The 23566-nt window shown below is 36.3% G+C and overlaps 1 protein-coding gene across 4 annotated transcripts in view; it reads right to left on the reverse strand.

Annotated features, from left to right (window-relative positions):
• LSM14A (LSM14A mRNA processing body assembly factor) overlaps positions 1–23566 on the reverse strand; it is a 51204-nt gene that overhangs the window by 14900 nt on the left and 12738 nt on the right. For all 4 annotated transcript variants that reach the window (XM_042917859.1, XM_042917858.1, XM_042917856.1 and 1 more), the window contains exons 2-4: positions 12581–12744; positions 9603–9732; positions 4593–4715 (exon numbers count right to left, since the gene is read on the reverse strand). In XM_042917859.1, coding sequence (XP_042773793.1) covers positions 4593–4715; positions 9603–9732; positions 12581–12744 — 417 coding nt within the window. The remainder of the gene's footprint in view (positions 1–4592; positions 4716–9602; positions 9733–12580; positions 12745–23566) is intronic.

A 23566-nucleotide genomic window follows, 5' to 3' on the forward strand; every position in this document is an offset into this window, starting at 1 on the left:
ATTTCTGGCCATTTGAAACATCTCTTGGAAGTTTTTGTTTAATATGGGTTTTATACTTAAAACTTCCATTTTTCCTTTTATGAGGTCAGAGTCTGGTCACAGTATGAACAGAAGACTGTAACATCAGATGCTCCCATCATGCTTTTTGTCCCTATAATGTTTTCTATAAATCTCTGCTCCAGGTGCCCTCATATCCCATGATATTGCACCAAAATGTTCTAAGGAAATTATGCTCATTTCATGTAAAAAAAAAAAAAAAATTCCAAGTATGCTGCACATGTTACTACCCACCTGTGCATATCTGCATAGGCTCCAACCACTGGTAAACTGCGGTGAGTGCTGACAATGCACTGGTTACTGTGTACCAGATGCTTCAGGGACCATTTATTAGTAACACTTCCCAAGTTTATGGTTATCTAAAGTATGCATTCATAAATGTGTATCACCATTTCCAGCCATTAATGCCAAAGTTTACCATTAAGAGGAACAGTACAATGTTCCCACTGATTATAATGGGAAACCATGGCAGTCTGTGTAAGTTTTGGCCTGTGAGAAAACATTCTATAATCACTTACCACCTTACAAAGGGCTTTATTTACAAAACAAGTGCTAAGGTTTTTTTGAAAAGCCTATTGTTTAATTTTACAATACTAAATTAAACAATCTTATAAATATACAAGACTTGTCTCATCAAGGCTTTTGAGAAAAAAATCCTGTGACTCCCAAGTGTTACAGAACTACAAGTGATGGGGCAATCAAAGCAATCAAGTCTAGTCTTCTAGTCACAGCAATTTTGTTATCGGAGGGAAAGACACGTAATGCTGGACATACCATTAGGAATAAGATCAGAAGGTGGTTTTAGCACAGTAAAAACACACCCCTTCACCTAGCGTCACATTCTTATCAGTTCAAAGAATATTCTTGGTATTTTAATTTTGTAAAATTCAGAAGTTTTAATTGATGAAACTTAATAATGCAGAATCCCAGGCTTTCTCCATCACTGCTTTATAGAAATACATCCCTCTCTTCTAATAAATATGTACTTGAAAAAATCTTAAAATACATTAATCTATTTAAAATTTATTTTCTAAGCATGCAAGAAAGAATCTAGATTTATTTCTCCCAAATGATCAGGCAGTTGTCTCTCCCAACATCACTTACTGGATAGCCAGTTTTCCTCTACTAATTAAAAAATATCTTTATCATATACTAATCACTTATTTATATTTAGAACAGTATCTTTTTTTTTTTAAATGTTAATTCTTTTTTTTTTTTTTTTGAGGGAGAGAGAGCGTGAGTGGGGGAGGGACAGAGAGAGCGGGAGACACAGAATCTGAAGCAGGCTCTAGGCTCTGAACTGTCAGCACAGAGCCCGACACAGGGCTCGAACCCATGAACCATAAGATCATGACCTGAGCCGAAGTCGGACGTCCAAGTGCCTGAGCCACCCAGGTGCCCCAATATTTGGAACTATTTCTGACTTTTATTCCTGCATTGCTTTATTTTAGGTGTACTATTATCAATTAGGTAAGCCCATGTCATTACTTTTATTCTAAAAATATGTCTAATTATACTTCCATGTTTATTTTTAAGACTGTGTATGTTTTATTAAGTTCTCCTACTATTTTATTTAGATTTACTAGAAGTATCATAAATTTAATTATATGAGACATAAAGTCTTTCTAATACTACATCTTTCTATCTAGGAACAAGATCTGTTTCTTCAATTATATGTACATTTTATATTTTCTACAGAAATTGGCCATATTTATTATGTATTTTATACATAATTTTTATTTCTCATTATCGTGAACACCTTTCATCTCCATTACATAATCAGTGGGTAGGTTTTAGGACCACTGTTGGTTTTTCATATGTCTGACTTTAGAGCTGACCTCGAATTTAGTCCTTTATTAGTTCTAGGTTTTTCAGTGAATTCTCAATTCCAAGTACAAAGTCACAGCACTGTCAAATAATACTAATTCTAATCATTTATGCTTATTTCTTTTTCATGTGTTCCTGATTTGGCTAAAGCTTCCAGAACAATGCTGAGTAGCAGTGGTAACAGGCTTCCTTATTTATGATTTTAATAAATGCTTCAATATTAAGGTTAATGTTCGCTATTAAGATATTTAACATCTAAGCACACTATGTGTTAGGCACTATGCTAAAGGCACTGCACACATTTTAAGAAATGTAATTCTCACGATAAATGTTAGTTACCAAGGAAGTCCATTTTAATTTTTTTTAAACTTTATTTCTGACAGAGAAAGAGTGAATGGGGGAGAGACACAGAGAGAGGGAGAGAGAAAGAATCCCAAACAGGCTCTGCACTGTCACTGTGGGAGCCTGAAGTGGGGATCAAATCCACAAACTGAGATCATGATATGAGCTGAAATCAAGAGCCAGATGCTTAACGGTCTGAGCCACGCAGGTGCCCATTTTAAATTTTTTAAAAGATTTTATTTTTAAGTAATTAATGTCTACACCCCATGGGGGGCTTGAATTCACAATCCGGAGATCAAGAGTTGCATCTTCTACTGACTAAGCCAGCCACGTGCCCCCTAAAGTCCCATTTTATAGTTTAGAAAACTAATGCTTAAAAACATGAAGTATTTTATCTAAGAAAGAATTCTTAAAAACAACCATTTTAGCTACAGATAAAAACAGATACAGAATCTTAGGACCACCGAAGATTATAAGACTGGCTGGTGGCAAAACAGATTAAATGGGAATGCAAGCTGGTGCAGCCACTCTGGAAAACAGTATGGAGGTTCCTCAAAAAACTAAAAATAGAACTACCCTATGACCCAGCAATTGCACTACTAGGCATTTATCCACAGGATACAGGTGTGCTGTTTCAAAGGGACACGTGCACCCCCATGTTTATAGCAGCACTATCAACAATAGACAAAGTATGGAAAGAGCCCAAATGTCCATCGATGGATGAATGGATAAAGAAGATGTGGTATATATATACAATGGAGTATTACTCGGCAATCAAAAAGAAGGAAATCTTGCCATTTGCAACTACGTGGATGGAACTGGAGGGTATTATGCTAAGTGAAATTAGTCAGAGAAAGACAAAAATCATATGACTTCACTCATATGAAGACTTTAAGAGACAAAACAGATGAACATAAGGGAAGGGAAACAAAAATAATATAAAAAACAGGGAGGGGGACAAAACAGAAGAGACTCATAAATACGGAGAACAAACTGAGGGTTACTGGAAGGGTTGTGGGAGGGGGGATGGGCTAAATGGGTAAGGGGCACTAAGGAATCTACTCCTGAAATCATTGTTGCACTATATGCTAATTTGGATGTAAATTAAAAAAAATAAAAAGCAAAATAAAAAAAAAGATAAAGATTAAAAAAAAATTAAAAGATCTTTTAAGAAGCTAATTAGAATGCACATCCCCAAACTCCAAGGAGTCTAATACAGCAGTTTTCAGGATCTACATATACTTTTTAAAGTTATTCTTTCTCTTTTTTTTTTCAGGATCTACATTTTTTTAAGTTTTTAGAATTTATTTATTTAGAGAGAGAGCGAGCGAGTGCATGCAAATGTGTGCAGAGGAGGGGTATGAGAGAGAGACAGAGAATCTCAAGCAGGCTTCATGCTATCAGTGCAGAGCCCAGCAGGGGGCCACCCAGGCATCCCTTAGCATCTACATGTTCAAGAAGCACTCCAGGGGTGCCTGGGTGGCTCTGTCGTTGTCCGTTAGGTGTCCGACTTCAGCTCAGGTCATGATCTCGCGATATGTGGGTTCAAGCCCCGCATCAGGATCTGTGCTGACAGCTCAAAGCTTGGAGCCTGCTTTAGATTCTGTGTTTCCCCTTCTCTCTGCCCCTCCCCTACTCGTGCTGTCTCACTAGGTCTCTCAAAAATAAATAAATGTTTAAAAAAAAAAAAAGCACTCCAGATGATTTGGTTGTGTGTGGTCTACACTGAGAACCACTGCTTTAGATCCTGTGAGGATGCTAAGAAAGACCCAACAGCATAAAGCAAAGCTTGCCTTTTTTTTTTTAAGGTATTTCTTTTTGTTGTTGTTAATGTTTATTATTTTTGAGAGAGTGCAGGCGGGGGAGGGGTAAAGAGAGAGAAGGGGACAGAGGATCCTAAGCAGGCTCTGTAATGACAGCAGAGAGCCCGACACAGGGCTCGAACTCACGAACCACGAGATCATGACCTGAGCCAGTCATATGTTCAACTGACTGAGGCAACCCAGGCTTCCCTTAGCTGTTATTTCAAATTCACTAAGAATAGTTCATCTTCAATGGTGAGTCTGGGACTAATTTGATATATTTAAGTGTTATATACAAGTTATATAATTGCCTTGCAAAAAAAAGTGTCAAATTTAGAGAGTGTTCACTGGTTCAGTTTTATGATCTAAGAATTGTAGAGTATAAATGGTGGATGCCATTCAATAATACAACTATTGCAAGAGCAAGCAGGAGAAAAATTAAAAAAAAAAAACAAATTACACATGTGATTTGCAAGCTGCAAAAGCTCTTACATTCAGAGAAAGACAAAAACCACTATAGATGTTAGGAATGGAAACATATGAAGAAAAAAAACCCCAGCTTACCTTGAGATAACTGTGTTTTTAGAGCTCTTGTATCCTGTGTAAAGGCAGAACCAACTGCACTACTTTGGGATAGGGTACCACTGTTTGATGTTTCTGTTCCAAAGGATGTCAAAGAGCTTCCAGCTTTAAGAGATTTTTTTAATGACAAAAAAAAATGTATTAATTTAAACTTTTCAATGATATAAAGCAATATTCCATTTTAATGATAATAACTGTTGCCACCCTTCCCCTTTTGGAACACTTGTGCAAATTAATAATCGTGAAAAATTAATGGAAGTGCATCAAAAATAATTCGAGAAATCTTTCACACTACATGAAAAAAGCAAGCCAACACATACATACTCCAGCATCCTTGGATACAAACAATTTTTATTTTTATTTTTAAAGTTTTATTTTAAGAGAGAGAGTGTGAGCAGGGGAGGGACAGAGAGAAGGAGAGAGAATCTCAGTAGGCTCCCCATTGCCAGTGCAGAGCCTGACACAGGACTTGAACTCACAAACCATGAGATCATGACATGAGCTGAAACCAAGAGTGGGACACTCAACCAACTCAAGCCACACAGGCGCCCCCAAACAATTTTTATAACAGCAACACTGTCCTAGGCAGTTACATGTATGGGACAGCAAGGACCCATGTCAGACAGAGAAGTAGCAGGAAAAGGCACATTCTACACCAATATTAAGATTTAATTACTTTAATACCAAGTATCTGCACAAATAGCCAAACGGGCAGTCAGGTCTATGAAGAGCTTGTCCAGCATTTCTAAGGCAACAGCCAGTTGGCTCCTGATTTTAATGCTTTCCCCCAGGATGGCACTGAGGGGCTGCATTCTGCCTAAAGCAACCACAAAAAGTTCTGCTTTTGTGATGTGAATAACAAATCCCTAGAAAGAACCCAAATTCTTTGCTATACAAGGTTATGTCAATCTTCTCTAAGTTTCTACAGCACTTGTGGATCATTTACTTTTCACATGCTATGTTCTCTTCTGGTAGTGCCCCCATCTGTCTGATATTAATTTGTCTAACATAGTTTTGTTATTAGTGTTTGTATGGTACATCATGCTGTTTCTTATTCTTTTACCTCTTTCAGGGTATTTCTTATAGACATCATATAGTTGGATCTTGCTTTTTTTTAAAAAATTCATTTTGATGCTCTCTGCTTTTTAACTGGAATGTTTAATTCCTTTCACTTTACCGAAGTGGATCCTTAACAATCCTTACTTAGCCTGTCAGTCTCAACGTATGAAATAGCCTCCTGGCTTTATGCTCACTATAAAGTTCATAAGCATGCCTTCTAATGTTCTTCAAACTCAGTGATTAAAAATTAATCTGTATGAAACACTGGAGACATAAGAGAATCATTGTCTAATATGATTTGACTACTTAACCAGGTAAAATGTACCCATTTGTCTGTCTCTTCAGCCAGTACCCCTCCATCCTCTCCACAAAGGTACTGTGAGACTTAGCTTGCCATGGCTGTTCTGCTGTTTCCTTTATCGTGGGATCATTATTTTTTCCTAAGGATCCACTCATTAAAGTGAATAAAGACTGAAAATCTTTGCACATAAGAATTACTTTAGCATCAGTTTAAAAAAAAGAGTGCTTTAATTCTGTCTGGTGCATCACCCCTTTCAATGTATCTGTTTCCCCACTATCTTATAAAGATAGTATATATATACTCAAACTTTTGGGTTTTTGCCAAATTGATAGTGAGAAACGATGCCTCAGCGCAGATTTAATTTTTATATCTATTATAAGCAAAATTTAAGCATTTTTCCATGTTTAGGGGACATTTGTATTCCTTTTTGAAAAAGGCAAAGTAGTTCCTAACACCTGCCTCTTTTTCTGTTGGGTTGTAGGTCCTCATTTCTGGAAGTCCTATAGACGTTATGGATATTAATTCTTCATGATATAAATTCCAAATAAAACTGTAAAGACTATAATATATAAAAATTAAAAAGGAAAAATTTTCCCCAAAATAGCAATAGTGTTTCCCTGATTTATTTAAACCTTTTTTTTTTTTTTTTTAAAGTAGGCTTCATGCCCAGTGCGGAGCCTAACGTGAGGCTTGAACTCATGACCCTGAGATCAAGACCTGGGCTGAAACCAATAGTCCAATAATTAACTGACTGAACCACCTAGGCAACCCTAACCTTCCTTTTTAAGTCAGAATACTGTACTATATTCTGACAATAAGCTGGAGAAAACAAAATGTTATTAACAAAATCACATGGTAGAAAAAATACATTTAGTACTGTATTTATCAGGAAAAAACCCACGTTTAAGTGGACTTATGCAGTTCAAACCCATATTGTTCAAGGGTCAATTGCACTAGGAATTGAAAATGAAAACAAGAGGTTTAGATTAAAATGGCTTCTTTGGTGCCAACACAAACCATATCTGAGTTAATTCTTTTTCCAAAAAATGCCTGCCACCTTAATCAATGCTCCAATTTTCCTCTTCCTCATTTAACAACTTCTAAATATTATTATAGCTCTCTAGCCACTCCATAAATTATCCTACAAATACAGAAATCAAAAAATCAAAAATAATCTGCAAAAATTACTCAACTGACATAGAAAATACAAACAACACCCTCTACCTTTGTGACACCCAAAGAACATTGAACTAGCAACTCCCAGTAATATTAAAACTAGACAAAAGCATTTATAAGGAAGAGATATTTCACCACCACAAAATATTTCTTGGTTAGAAGACCAGGCTCTGAAGAATGGTAGAAGCAGTATTTACTATGTAACACCATGTGCTAGACCCTATTCAAATGCTTTATACATATTAAATCATACAAACAGCACAGTAATGTAGGAGGTAAGTACAATAAAAATCTGTGTTAGCCAACTATTCAATTTAATCAAAGGAATCTCAAAAGGCTAATTTGCAACCGTCCCTTATTTAAAACCTCAGAATAGGATTCTAACAGTTACAGCTAACAGAGTAAATCTTGATTTACCTCCTCCCTATATCATCACATTAGGAGACATTTAATTAGTTAACTATGGCAATGCCAAACTGTATGACTTGATTAAAATGGTGAGCATCAGATCTCTCCCTTACAAAGGCACGATGTCTTCCCTCTGTAATTAATAAGTTAACTCTGAGATGATACTTTAGGACCATTTTAATATTCTGCCCAGCACTGTTCACCCAATGATTTTAGCATCCACTACTAATCCTTGCTGATTAGTATACTGGAGATTACAAAAATGGTGATTTTCTACATCTACCATTCCTTCTATTTATTAGCTAGCATTTTTTGGTAAAAAAAAAAATAAGTAAATAAAATAAATAACTTTTATTTTATTTACTGTTGGGGTGCCTAGCTGGCTCAGTTGGAAAAGTATGCAACTCTTGATCTTGGGGTCATTAGTTAAAGCCCCATGCTGGGTGTAGAGATTACTTAAACAAACAAACAAACAAACAAACATAAAAAGAAAAAAGAGCATTGTTTCCCCATCTTCTTTTTTCAAGGGTTCCAGTTCCTTTTAGTGGGGAACAGTATTTAGAAACCAATTTCAGGTGTATCTTGAAACTCACTAGTCTACACATATTCTCTGCCACTGGGCATCATTGCTTCTAGGCCCTTTCTATGAACAGAATCAAGAAATAACCAGTTCTAAAAAAATAAGTTCACATTCATACTTCCAATTCATATTCAACACCACAGGGTTCTGCATCATCCCTATATTTCTATCTCCCTTCTCCATGGAAAGAACAGCATTTGCCAACAATATTAATATACTAGTCATTTGCCCTATCCTGTAATACATACAAAATAGTTTAAAAATTAACATCAATACCACTACCAATTACAAACCCTAAGTCAAGGTTTTTTTACATTGCTATTTATTCTTACAATATATCCCTACTGCAAGTGTAAAAGTTACTTGAATTCTTTTTTTCTCTGTGGCTATATTATCAATTTGATATACACTTAGCACCAGTTGTGGATACCAGTTGTATCCATTCAACTTTAGGATTTATTTTTTCCCATCCTTTTTGATTTTGTGAAAGCCAAACATTCAACATACTTGAAATCACAACTATATAAAAAGTATATTTATAAAAAGAAATTAATTTTAATAAAACCTGTTAACATACTGATGAGTTTTAAGATACATCTGAAACTGGATTTGTGATTCAGAGAAACAAGGTAAACTGATAAATGGTTATTTCAATTGAACGAACAAAGATTAAGGGCTAGAATTTGAGATTTAAAAAGTTATTCTTTACTGTGGGAATTTCAGTAAAGGTGTAGAGCTAAACAGCTATAAAAACAAAACAACGCTGAGCTGATCTGATTATATCTAGCTTTCTCCTTACAGTGTTAATGTTTCTAAAACATTGTTACAATAAACAAAGCACCACACCCTCGAAACATGCTATATAGGAGTATCTTTTCACATTCTGCATAATATAAATACTCCTTACTGGCATCATCATTCCCTAATAATTACAGCATTATCTCTAATCCCTTTCTGAAAACCCAACCTGCTGAGAATAAATGGTTATTTTCCTATTATTTTTATTTTTTAAAGTTTATTTATTTAATTTTAGTAATCTCCACATCCAACGTGGGGCTCGAACATACAACCCTGAGATCAAGAGTCACATATTCTTCTGACTGAGCCAGCCAGGCAACCCAGAAAAAAATGCTTATTTTAAACGGATATAGCTTATATAAATTTAAAACAACATTCAATGAAAATTGGTACTTGGATATATGTAGGTTTAAAAACAAATGTGACTATTCTGGGCGATGACCTTCATAGAACCACTAGTCAGTCATCAAGGGCATTAAATAAAGCCTTTAAAATAATAGGTTACAGAAAGAACAACAAACAACATGTCTGCAAATTTGTGGTAAAGGCAGGTAAATTAAAAAAAAGAAAGAAAGAAAGAAAAAAGAAAGAAAGAAAAGGAAAGAAAAGAAAAGAAAGAAAGAGAAAGGAAGAAAGAAAGGAAGAAAGAAAAAGCAAAAGTACAACATACCAACACCAACAGCACCAAACTGCTGCCCCACTAATGAACTTGGACTGAACTGACTGTATGTCGACATCCTGCCAAAAGGTCCATAGGAACCCACTGACTGGAATGAAGAAGTAGATGAGCCTAGTGAAGACTGAAGAAAGACCGGGGTTATTTTTCCAGGCTCTACACAACATGTATAGAATGAAAAAATTTGAGTATTTACACTTCTAAGAAAACTTTAATTATAATTACTAGATACAAAACCAATTATAACAACTTACAACATGCATTTAATATCAAAACAGTTTAATACCCTTCTAATTTCAATATTTGCAGACAATGTGCCAATTACACTGGATGTGATTTATAAATAATTTTTTTCTGCAATAAACTACTTTGAGTTAAGAGTTTTATAGCAGATTTAGGAAAGAAAAGTTACTTGAATAAGTAACTCTGCTTGCAGAAAAAAATATGGGAAAAATTACATTTGGTTATACTGTGTTTCAGTCTGGTACTGACAAAAATAAGACAACTCACTTTTGATTTTGCTCATATTTTCAATCATTCGAGATGCACTATTAAATTTACAGGAAAGAGATGAAGAAACAAACTATCTCACATAAGACCATTTACATTTTTAAATATATTTAGCATTACATTAAAGGTCATTTTCTAAAAACTTTAACTTACTAAACCTAAAATAATTATAATATGTAAGTATGCATGCTATACACTAATTTATCTTAATATATAAAATATCTCATAATACAGATATGCAGTGTACTAATAATGACCAAAAGAATATAAGCTCACTGATGGCAGGACTTTGTGTGTTTACTGCTACTATGAGGAACATGGCAGGTACTCACTAAATACTACTGAATATTTGAATCAAAAGATCAAAAGTGAAAATTTATGGTGGCTGGAAGAAATTCAACACCAGTTTAACTTGTGTTCTTTTGGTTCTTCTTATTCCATAAAGCTGATTACTTAAGTAACTATTTCCCTGGAGAATTATCAGAAGATATATATACAAAAGACAATCAGCTAACACCACTATTTGGTGAGGGCTAGCTCTATTAAAATGTGTCTCTTCTCCCTCCATTAAAAAAAATCACATTTTTGGGGTGTCTGGCTGGCTTAGTCAATAGAGTTTGTAACTCAATCTCAGGGTCATGAGTTCAAGCCCTGCACTGGGAGTGGAGCCTACTTAAAAGAAAAAAAAAATTTTCTTTTAAGGATTTTCTCAGGATTCCTTCAGACTACTTCCTCAAAAGTTAAGACTTAAAAAGGAGCGGGGGTGGAAGGGGAGATGAGAGTAGAGAATTTCTCCAGTTTATGTATATTACAAGAATAAATTTAACTATTTCTTATTAAAAAGCTTATATTCAGGGGTGCCTAGTGGCTTGGTCAATTGAACATCCGACTTTTGATTTAGGCTCAGGTCATATCCCAGGGTCATGGGACTGAGCCCTGTGTCAGGCTTCATGATGGAGCCTGCTTAACATTCTCTCAAAACAAAAAACAAAAACAAAAACAAAAACAGAGAGATTCTCTCTCTCTCTCCCCCATGCTTGCATGTGCTTTCTCTCTAAAATAAAAAAAAATTGTTTTAAAGCTTATATTCAGGAAAAATAAATACTAATAAGTAAATGTTAAAAGGTACTTTCTCTTTTTTTCTAAACTAAATTCTATACCCAATGCGGGGCTTGAACCTACAACCCTGAGATCATACACCCCATCCACTGAGCAAGACAGGCACCCCTCTTTTTTTTCCATTTTAATTTTATATACCACTTACTATTTTCTTCAGAAGAGTTTATCAGGTATTTTCTTTTAATAGCTGGAAGTAAGACAAACCTTATGCAAGATAATATTTATTCTAAGAATCTGTTTTGTGGAAAACTAAGATTTTATCACGTACAGCATTAAAAAGGGGAAGTTAATTTTTAAAAATCTAAAAGTATAACCTTAAAAAAAGTCAACAAGCATATTTTAGTGCAAATGACCAAAAATTCTGACAAGAAAAAAGGCTGAGAAGAAAATGGGTCCAGGAGAAAAACCTAGGGGGTTTTAATCAGCTATGCCCTAAAATGAAAATATTCCTATATGAAATCTGCTTCCTCTGCTGTTATAACTAAATTCAGGCAGTTTCTATACACTTCCAATTAACATGGAAGCAAGTACTGAAAGGAACAACCTTTTTAATTCATAATTTACAATCTCTTAGATATGTTATATCTATTTCTAATAAATTACAAATTTTTTATTTCTTTTACTGAGAATACTTAGGGTCTTCTTTTTTCATACCTTTTTAGAAGTATACATAAAATCCTTTTATGTTTTTGTGCTACCTTATTATATAACACTGCATGCATATTATGTAATATACATATATAAAGTACCAATGTGATTTATCACTTTTTTTCACTGAACCTAATTATCTTAACCTAAGAGTAGCCATTACCACCCTGGTTTATAATATGAACCAAACGTGAATAATATAGTGAGTGGCATGGATTCTGGATTCCAGAGCCAGACTGCTTGGTCTGTCCAAATTGTGGCTCTATATTATTCACTTGTAAAAATGAGAAATATAAAAACAAGATTATAGTACCAAGCTCAGAGAGTATTGTGAGGATTGATTTATTGTATGTGCAGTGGTTTGAACAGTGCTTCTCATACAGTTAGACTTCAATAAATATACGCTATTTTAACTATTGCTGAAATTAGAAAATATTTTATGATAAAAATAAATTCCTCTGCTATCGCTTACTTTATTTAGTCCCAACTTATGATCTAAAGAATAAAACCTGGGTGAAAACATTATCCAGGTATTTTAGGTATCTAGGTGACTAGGAAATGGTAAGTACATGAACATTCAACTGAGAAAATTAAAAAAAAAAAAAAACATGCCAAAATCCAAGAGAGGTACAAGCTAAGGCTAGCCATGTACTTGCAGTTTTCTTGCACTCTAAGACAAATTTACTATCCGTTACCTGAACGATAGCTGGGTCCTGAGGCAAAGAACATTGTGGTTTTGGTGGCTCACAAACAGTGAGGTCTTTAATATCACTCCCACGGAATATGATGTATTCAAAGACTTCATCACGAGGTGGTATTGGACGATCTGTTGGTCTGTCTTCTGTACCAAAGGATCGAACTGGTGAGAAAACAGAGGATATGAGATACACGTCTACTCATCATATTCAGGTAGTGACTGTCAGAAGTATACTCTTCCAAGTACAGTTCCAATAAACTGCGGTTCCAATACAGCAGTTCTTAAATGTCAGCTGAGAAAATATCTATTAATCTGTAGCTAAAGAAATTTTGTTTAAAAAAAGAGGAAAACAGAGCGGGTTTTGCCTAGAGCTCAATGTACTCAATTTAAAAAACAATCTGTATCATGAGGTCGTGTTCTTCCTACATCTTTATTTATTTATATCTTTGGTGATTATGGTGAGAGGAGGTGTTAAAAATGTCCTTTCATTGTTGATTTATTTTGAATGTCATCATTCAGCAACATAAAAAACTGGCAAGCCTACATGAGATTTCTTGTTGGGAGTGGCAAGTGAAGACTTCCCTGTCCACAAAATCCCAAATTGAACTTTTGGATTAGAGAAGACAATGAAGGGAACATCTATCCTGGTGAGTAGTAGGTCCTCTAGAAGCCAAGCCAAGCGGCTGTCAGGTATTCACCCCAGGGGACAGCCTGAAATGACCTAGTTACCTAAAATATTTTTCTCATAATTAAATATGATTATTTCAACACTTAAGACAGCATGACTCAAAGTTAAACATAGACCACCTGCACAATGGTAAGCTGGCTAAAAAGACTTCTGGAATCCTATTCAAATCCATTGAATCAGACTTTGAGGAGAGTCTAGAAATCTGTATTTTAAACCAATTCCTTAAGAGTTTCTTATGAACACTAAAGTTTCAGGTTTACTGTCTTACACCGCTGAAAATATCTGCATCCATACGTAAGTTCCAAATAAGAAAGTTTGAAAGATCATATATTATCCACTTAAAGACTAACCTAAAGGGAGTAAACGCTTTAACACTGTGCAACATTTTGAATGTATGCATTTTTCTGCAAAACTAATTCAGGGCTAGATTAAATATGAATGCTATTTCCTTTTAAATAATGACCCACCCATCCTAAAAATTCTATTACTTATGCTGCTTCCAGGAAAGATGGTGGCATAGATGTAGGCTTGCAGAAGAATATCCCTCCCTAAAATTAAAGAAAATGAAAAGTTAAAATACCCCTATTGAGAAGATCTCAAATTCATACCATAACTTTTATTAAAAAGTATCACTCAGCTACTGAATTTGTTAGTCCAAACTGGAAGGCCAGTCTGAGAATCCACATGCGGCATGCCCTGAGAAATTTTCACTGGCACCTCCGTATTGGTAGATGGGGACAGAAACACTGATGTGGTAAGGGCAAAGATGCAGAATGCCCTAGTTGAAGTTCTTCTTTCCCTAATGGCCAAAGAATACTTTATAAGGAGAGGAGTAAGTGACAAGGTTCTATATTTTGTCCTGTATCCAAAAGGAAGGGTAAAGAGTTAGAAAAATCAGGATTAAGAAAATTGCATATAAATCAGTATCATCCCTAACCTCAGTAACAGCAGCACCACCACAACCACCACACAATGTATAAAGTCTCAGGCCTCAGGGGCGCCTGGGTGGCTCAGTCGGTTAAGCGTCCGACTTTGGCTCAGGCCATGATCTCATGGTCCGTGAGTTCGAGCCCCGCGTCGGGCTCTGTGCTGACAGCTCAGAGCCTGGAGCCTGTTTCAGATTCTGTGTCTCCCTCTCTCTCTGCCCCTCCCCTGTTCATGCTCTGTCTCTGTCTCAAAAATAAACATTAAAAAAAAAATTTTTTTTAAAGTCCCAGGCCTCAGAAGTAATAGACTAGTTCATCTGAAGCAGAGGGAGGAAAAGTTCAAAGTCTTCCTTACACAAAAATGATGGACAAGCCCCATCAGCTTTTCCAAAGGCCTAACAAAACCATTCAAACTATACCCACGTAGCCATTAGACAGATGAAAAATCCATGCAGGATTAATATTTGTCCCAGGAAATAGAAGAAAATTTCAGGAACATACTGCTTTACCTTTTGAAAAAATTAAAACTCTTAGGATCAAAATGATACTGAGGGGCGGCTGGGTGGCTAGGTTGGTTAAGCATCTGACTCTTGATTTTGGCTCTGGTCATGATCTGTTTGTATGTTCAAGCTCCTTGTTGGGCTCTGCATTGACAGCTCAAAGCCTGCTTGGGATTCTTTCTCTCTCTCCCCCCCTCTCTCTGCTCCTCCCCTGCTCATGCACACACGCTCTCTCAAAATAAATAAACTTAAAAAAAAAAAAAATGCTGAAAAGGTAGCATACAGAGTCAAGGAAAAAATAGATAAGACAAATATAATATAGAACATAATATAGAGTTATTAGCAGAATAATTACATCAACAGATCAAAGCAGTAAAGCCAAGTCATTAATAAAGAATAATTTTGAGAAAAAGCAAGTAAAGAAAAACTACAGCAATAAAATGGTTGGAGGTGATTATTCTTGCAGACCCAACAGTTAACTGATGCTGGTTAGAAAGACAACAAAATGAGAAAATATACTTAAATATATAATAAATTTCCTGAATGAAGCTCTAAATTTGATCAAAAGGTTCCACTGTATTTCCAGAAAAAGACTTAGTGCTCTATAAGCCATAGCGACTTAGCCTTTGCTGTATCAAAATAAGGAACTCACAGAAAAGTGGTATCAAATAAAAGATAACAGATGAAAAATAAATTCATTTAAGCACATAAATGTGTATGACAATTTACTATGGTCTTAGAACAGAATGTGTTGAATAGTTGTCAAAAAAGCTACAAAGTTACACACTGACAAAATCAGTCAGGACAGTGTATCACATAGTATTCTAACAAAAATTGGAAGATGAGTGGAAACAGGAAAACACAAAAGGAAATACATAAATTAATACTCTCCCTTTTTATAGCAGGGAATCACTTGACAAAATTTTGGAGAAAGTTGATAAATTAATATACGTAGGCTTAAAATTGTGTTATTTGAGGTTCTAAAGGTAACCAATAATACAGTTTAAAGCTTAGGGCATATTTTCCAAAATGTGGTGTGAAGAAAACCTCTTATCATAGAGGAAAATGAAAATAGAGACCATGGAGAATGAATTGCACACACCAAGAGTATGGGAAACACGCTCCAATGATAGAAACTGATTTGATTAGATTTAATGTTTCTAACAGACAATTCTTGTACCATTATAAAGAACAAATTAAAAGACATCAGAAGGACACACATGGCTGGAAGATGATACAAATAACCTGGGCACTGTGAGTGGAAAGAAAGGAACGGTAAGCACAGAAAAGGTAGAATATCACCACTACCATTCAGCTACAACACATTTCAACACATGAATTAGCTCATGTACACGTACAACTTGTAAGCAGGGGAATTATGTCAATGCACTAAGAAATCACACTGGTTCACCCCAGTTTATCCTATTATTTAATTTTTGCACTTGGAGGTAACAGCAGCTAAACACAACAAACCATGGAAGAATAGTATATGATACCCACTCACCCCAAGTTTCCTCTTGGCTCAATCTGGTTATGCAAAGAAGACTTAAAAGTGCTTATTGTATGGTTCTCCCTGATCTTTATGCACTCGTCTCCAGCAACAAGCCTGAATTCTTTATCTTCTTCTATCAGGCTTTCAATTTTTTCTTTAAAGCTGACAACTTTATTAGGTATACGTCACCAGCATTTTTGTTAATGCTATCATTTTGATTTTTTTAAAAACTGCAGTAAGAACACATGAAATCTACCCTCTTAACAAAATTTTAAGCATACAGTACAGTATTTGCATAACAAAATGTTGTATAGTAGAGATCTAGAACTCTATCATCTTTTTTTAAAATTTTAATGTTTATTTTTTATTTTTGAGAGAGAGAGAGCGAGTTGAGCACGAGTGGGGAAGGGGCAGGGACAGAGAAGGAGACAGACTCTGAAATAGGCTCCAGGCTCTGAGCTGTCAGCACAGAGCATGACGTGGGGCTTGAACTCAGAAATGTTGAGATCATGACCTGAGTCGAAGTCAGACGCTTAGGCCACCCAGGTGGCCCTAGAACTCTATCATATTGCTCAACTAAAACTTTATACCCACAGAACCACGATTCTTCATTTCCCCTGCTCTTAGCCCCTGGCAACCACTATTATATGTCCTTCTGTGACCGTGGAAAACAAAGTGAAAATAGAAACAAGAAGACCAGTTTGGAATTTACCAGGCAAGTAATGGTGAACAGGAACTTAAAGAAAGGGGCCAGTCTTAAAGAGACTCAAGCTTGGGGTGCCTGGGTGACTCAGTCAGTTAAGCATCCAGCTCTTAATCTCGGCTCAGGTCTAGGTCATGATCTGTTGTGCTGCCGGCGGGGAGCTTTTGGGATTCTCTCTCTGACCCTCCCCTGCTCACGCATGCTCTCTCTCTAAATAAATAAATAAATATACTTAAAAAAAAGAGAGACTCAAACTCACCAAAATAGTATGATTTGTTGAATGCAATTTCTTAGAATTCTACAACTCTGATCATTATTTTTTTCAAAATAGATAGGTATATTATTTGTAGCATTAAAAAATCAGGTAAATATATAGTAACATTAAACATCTTATATAGGCAGATTATAAAACTGTAATTTTCAAGAGATTACAACGACCTAAAATTAAAACACAGATGCAACTGCCATAATGAAAGATGGCAAAGTAGGAAGATCCAGGATTCAGTCCCTACACCGAAACAACTATTTAGTTGGCACGTAACGTCTGAATAAACCATTTTGGAACTGTGACGTCCACTCATAGACTTGTAGCATCTGTGGGAGTACCTGATGAAGAAAGAGGCTGTTAACTTGAGGTAAATTTTAGCATTTTGTGTAGTGGCTGGCTGTACCATTCATTAACTCCCAACTCCACAAAAGGCAGCTATGGGGATGGCGGCTCATGTTCCTGATGCAGCTTTGCTAGTGATAGAGGGACAACAGGAAGCATATCCTACAAAAATTGGGCTTGTATGATTTGAAACTACCTGGCAATTCATTGAGAGACCACTGTTTCCACCCTCAAGGGCCAAAAGCACTTCCCCCATAGTGTCTTTAAAGTATTTAAAAGCAACAGATTATGCCCCTACCCCCCACCACCAACAGCAGAATATACATTATTCTCAATTGCACATGGAACATTCTTCAGGAAAGACCACATGTTAGGTCAAATTCAACTCTCAATAGATTGAAAAAAATTGAGATTTACAAAATATCTTCTCTGACCACAGAGGAATAAAGCTGGAAACAATAATAAAAAGAAAACTGGAAAGGTCACAAGTACCTGGAAATCAAATAATACACTCTTAAACAACCAATGAGTCAAAGAAATCACTAAGGAAATTAAGAAAAATTGAGACAAATGAAAAAGAAAAAATATGCCAAAATTATGGGATATAAAGAATGATGAACTCAAAAGGGAAATTTATAGCTATAATCACATTTAAAAAAATCTCGTATCAATTTTACATCTTAAAAATCTAGAATAAGAGCAAACTAAACCCAAATCCAGCAGAAAGAAGGAAATAAGAGAGATTAGAGCTGAGATTAAAAACACAGAACAGAAAAATAGAACTAACAAAACCAAAAGTAGGTTCTTGGAGAAGACCAACAAAATTAACAAGATTTTAGCTAGAATGACTAATGGAAAAAGGTGAGAAGATGCAAATAACTAAATCAAAAAGGAAAGCAAGGACACTGCTACCAACCTTATGGAACTTAAAAGGCTTATAAGAAAAAACTACAATTGTATGCCAACTAACTAGAAAATCTGGATGAAATAGAAAAATCTCCAGAAATAGCAAATTACCAAAACTGACTCAGGAAGGAACAGAAAATCTTAACAGACCTATATAACAAGCAAAGAGACTGGACCAGTAATCAAAAACCTCCAAAGAATTAGACCAGATGGTTTCACTGGTGAATTTTACCAAACATTTAAAGAAGAAACAACACCAATCCTACTCAAACTCCTTCAAAAAAGAGAAAAGGGAACACTTTCTAATAGACTCTTTGAGGCCAATGTTACTCAAGTAATACTAAAGTCAGACAAAGATACCATAAGAAAACTAAAGACCAGTATCTCTTATGAATACACATATATAAGTCCTCAACAAGATAACAGTAAAGAGAATCCAAAAGTATATTAAGAGGATTATATATCACAACCAATGGGGATTTTATTCTAAGAAGGTATGGGTAGTTGAACAACAACAACAACAAAAAATCCGGGGCGCTTGGGTGACTCAGTTTAAGTGTCCAACTCTTGATTTCAGCTCAGGTCACAATCTCACGGTTTGAGGGATCCAGCCCCATGTTGGGCTCCACACCGAGAGCATGGAGCCTGCTTGGGATTCTCTCTCTCCCTCTCCCTGCTCGCACAGATGCTCTCTCTCTCTCTCTCTTTCAAAGTAAATAAACTTAAAAAAATCCAATGTAATACACATTAATAAATCAAAGGGGAAAAATACCCCACACGATCATTTCAATATATGCAAAAAAACCAAACCAAAACAAAACCACATGTGATAAAATTTAACACCTTTTCATGATAAAAACACTTAGCAAACAAGGAATAGAAGTTATTTCCCCAACAGGATAAATGGCATATATGAAAAACCAAGCGCTAACATCATATTTACTGGTAAAAGACTGAAAACTTTCCCTTAAGATCAGAAACAAGACAAAGATGTCCACTTTCACCACTGCTATTCAATGTACTAGAAGTTCCAGACAGTACAATTAGCAAGAAAAAGAAATAAAAGGCATCCAAACTGGAGAAGAAGTAACTCTTTTCTTGCAGATGATATGATTCCATATGGGAATTCTACATATACAGAATCCATTAAAAAACTAAACACTAGTGTTAATAAATGAATTAAGCAAAATTACAGGTACAATATCAAAATACAAAAATCTGGGGGTGCCTGAGTGGCTCAGTTGGTTGAGCATCTGATTTCAGCTCAGGTCATGATCTTGCGGTGAATTCAAGCCCTGTATCAGGCTCTGTTGACAGCTCGGAGCCTGGAGATTGCTTCGGATTCTGTGTCTCCCTCTCTCTCCGCCCCTCCCCTGGGTGCACTCTGGCTCTCTCTCTCTCTCAAAGATAAATAAACATTAAAATTTTTTTTTAAAAAGTAAAAACAAAACAAAAAAAACCCAATCTCACTTACAGTACCATCCAAATGAATAAAGCACCTAAGAATAAGTTTAACAAAGGAGGTAAAAGACTTGTACACTGACAACTACAAAACATTGCTGAAATAAATTAAAAAGCAGCTGAATAAATGGAAAGTCAGCCCATGTTCATGGCCTGGAAGACTTAAGTATTAAGATTACAGTGCTCCCCAGAGTGAGCTAAGATTCAGTGCAATCCCTATTGAAAACGCAATTCCCCCACGCTGCAAAAAAGGTAAAGCCAAACTTCAAATTGATAGGAAACTTCGCGGGAATCTGAATAGCCTGAAAAGGTTGGAAGACTCATACTTCCCAATTTCAAAACTTACTAAGTTACAGTAGTCAAAACAACGTGGTAGACCTATAAGGGGAGACATACAGATTTATGGAATGGAACAGAGTCCAGAAATAAGCCCAAACATCTCTGGCCAATTGATTTTAGATAAGGGTCCAAGGATATCCAATGGGGAAAAGTATGGTCTCTTCAAACAATGGTTTTGGGACAACAATGACCATCTACAAAAGAATGAGACTAGAACTCCATCTTATTCCAAAACAAAATTTAACTCAAAGCAGGTATGTTGCTGTAATATAATAAACAATATATATTTGGTCTCTGTCCGCAGCTCCCGGCCATAACTCCTAAAACCTTTGCATCTCCTAAGAGATAAAGGTACTAAGAGCATCTTTTTTTTTTTTTTTTTAAAGATTTACTCTTAAGTAATCTCTATACCCAACATGGCGCTTGAACTCACAACTCCAAGATCAAGAGTCTCACGCTCTTCCGACTGAACCAGCAAGGCACACCGATCATCTTTTGTTCTAATATTTGGTTCCTAATACAGAGCTCTCAAATCTCTTGGAATTTCCTGGGCAATAAGAGCATCTTTTGTTCTAATGAAGAGACTCTTGGTGGGCTCCTGGACAGCTTCAGAAAAGGGGCTGGTCACCAGAAAGCCCATCCTCTGGGGAGGAGAAAGGGCTGGAGACTGAGTTGATAACCATGCCCACGTGATGAAATGTCCAAAAAAATCCCTGAACTATGGGGTTTAGAGAGCTCCTGGGTTGGTGAACACGTGGAGGTGCTGGGAGATCGACTCACCTGGAAAAAACACAGGATCTCTGTATTCCTTCCCACATATCTTGCCCTATATATCTGTTCTATCTGGATGTTCCTGAGTTGTATTCCGTTATAATAAACCAATAATCTAATAAGTAAGCTGATTTCCTGAGTTTTGTAAGCTATTCTATCAAATGACCAAACCAAGGAGGGGGTCATGGGAACCCCCAAATTATAGTCAGGTGGTTAGAAATACAGTTCACAAGTTGTGACTGGAGACTGGCATGTGAAGTAGGCGGGATGGGTCATCTTGTAGGACTGAGCCCTTAACCTGTGGGTTCTGACATCAACTTCAGACAGTGTCAGAAAACGAATTAAATTGTAGGATACCCAGTTGGTGTCTAGGGAGTTGGGAAAATTGGTTGATGACTTGACTTGACACATGTGGTGGTAGCCAGAACTACTGAGTAAACTGGTAAGTAGAGGAAAAGCAGTTTTTCTTTTAGTGAGTCAACAATATAAACCAAAACTATAAAACTATTAAGAGAATACAGGAGTAGGGGTGCCTGGGTGGCTCAGTTGGTTAAGTGTCCAACTATTTCGGCTCAAGTCATGATCTCACAGTTCATCAGAGCCCTGCATCTACTGTCAGTGCAGAGCTTGCTCGGGATTCTCTCTCTCAAAATAAATAAATAACTTAAAAAAAAAAAAAAAGAATGTAATCAATTCCCTATTTCTGGCTACAAATGATTTATTCAGAAATATGTGTCGGGGAGCCTGGGTGGCTCAGTCAGTTGAGCGTCTGACTTTGGCTCAGGTCATGATCTTGCAGTCTGTGAGTTCGAGCCCCGTGTCGGGCTCTGTGCTGACGGCTTGGAGCCTGGAGCCTGCTTCGGATTCTGTGTCTCCCTCTCTCTCTGCCCCTCCCCCGGCTCATGCTCTGCCTCTCTCTCTGTCAAAAATAAATAAACATTAAAAAGAAAGAAAGAAAGAAAGAAAGAAATATGTGTCCCATGATTGTCTTAAAAAAAAAAATAATAGAAGTGACCAGGTGGCTCAGTTGGTTGAGTGTCCAATTTTGGCTCACGTCATGATCTCATGGTTTTTGAGTTTGAGCCCCTCATTGAGCTCACTACTGTCAGCACGGAGCCCACTTTGGATCCTCTGTATCTGTCTCTCTGCCTCTCCCTGACTTGTCTGCACTCTCTCTCTCTCAAAAATAAACAAACATTAAAACAAAAAACATAAATAGCGTCAAGGTTCTGTCAAAATCACTTACCTAAAAAAAAAAAAAATCTCTATTTCTAATAGATCAAGTTCAAACATCACACTAATGTCAAATCTAGTTACCAGTACATTAATACCTCTACATACAGTTATAGTACATGCATAGAGGGAAGAGCTATAGTGACCAACTTCCCAATACAATATCTCTATTATAAAATACCAAAGCTTGATAAACATATACATAGTTAAATATAGTCAATATGCACAAAATGACACCATTAGTATTTTCCAAAGACTTCACCTTTGGATACAAACTAAAAATTATAAATTAGGCTCTAATACCAATTTGATAAGGAAGAAACACAAGTCTGTTGAATACCAAAATGTGAGAGCAATAAACAAAAGACTGAATTATTCAAGTTAAGTTAGAAATCTAAGACTAAGTTCAAATGGAAGTCTAGAATAAGATTTCTGATGTAGTCTCAAAGTTAAAACTGTAGTCAAGTATCAGTTGAAGATCTGGTCCCAACCCACTTACAGAATCTTAAGTTCCAACCAAGCTCATTATTCTCAATGCACAGAGCAGTTCTGTACTCTACCACAGCTTCTCCCCACATTCAACCCATCCTAAATTTCAGCTTATATACTACTTGTATTCATCAGGTTTCTCAGAGAAACAGAACCAACAGGATGTGTTTGTGTGTGTGCATGCACACACACATTTATTTACATTAAGGAACTGGTTCATGTGAAAATCCAAAATCTTCAGAGTAGGTTGGCAGGCTGAAATTGAGGGAAGAGCCACAATCTGAAGTCCAAAAGTGGTCTGGTGGTAAAATTCCTTCTTGCTCAGGGGAAGTCACTCTTTGTTCTATTAAGGCCTTCATATGATTGGATGAGGCCCACTCACATCATGGAAGGTAATCTGCTTTACTTAAAGTCTACCGATCTAAAAATTAATATCATCAAAAAAACATCTTCACAGAAACATCCAGAATATGTGACCAAATATCTGGGCACCTGGCCCAGCCAAAGTGACACAACTCTATCCGTAGTATTTCCAGGTGGAAGTAACAAATTCTCCCTCTAAAAATGACAGTGCAGGGGCGCCTGGGTGGCGCAGTCGGTTAAGCGTCCGACTTCAGCCAGGTCACGATCTCGCGGTCCGTGAGTTCGAGCCCCGCGTCAGGCTCTGGGCTGATGGCTCGGAGCCTGGAGCCTGTTTCCGATTCTGTGTCTCCCTCTCTCTCTGCCCCTCCCCCGTTCATGCTCTGTCTCTCTCTGTCCCAAAAATAAATAAAAAACGTTGAAAAAAAAAAATTTAAAAAATAAAAAAATAAAAAAAAAAATAAAAATAAAAATGACAGTGCATTCTACCCCTGTCTATAGCTCCC

This window comes from Panthera leo, chromosome E2, assembly GCF_018350215.1.
Source record: "Panthera leo isolate Ple1 chromosome E2, P.leo_Ple1_pat1.1, whole genome shotgun sequence".
Lineage (NCBI taxonomy): Eukaryota > Metazoa > Chordata > Mammalia > Carnivora > Felidae > Panthera > Panthera leo.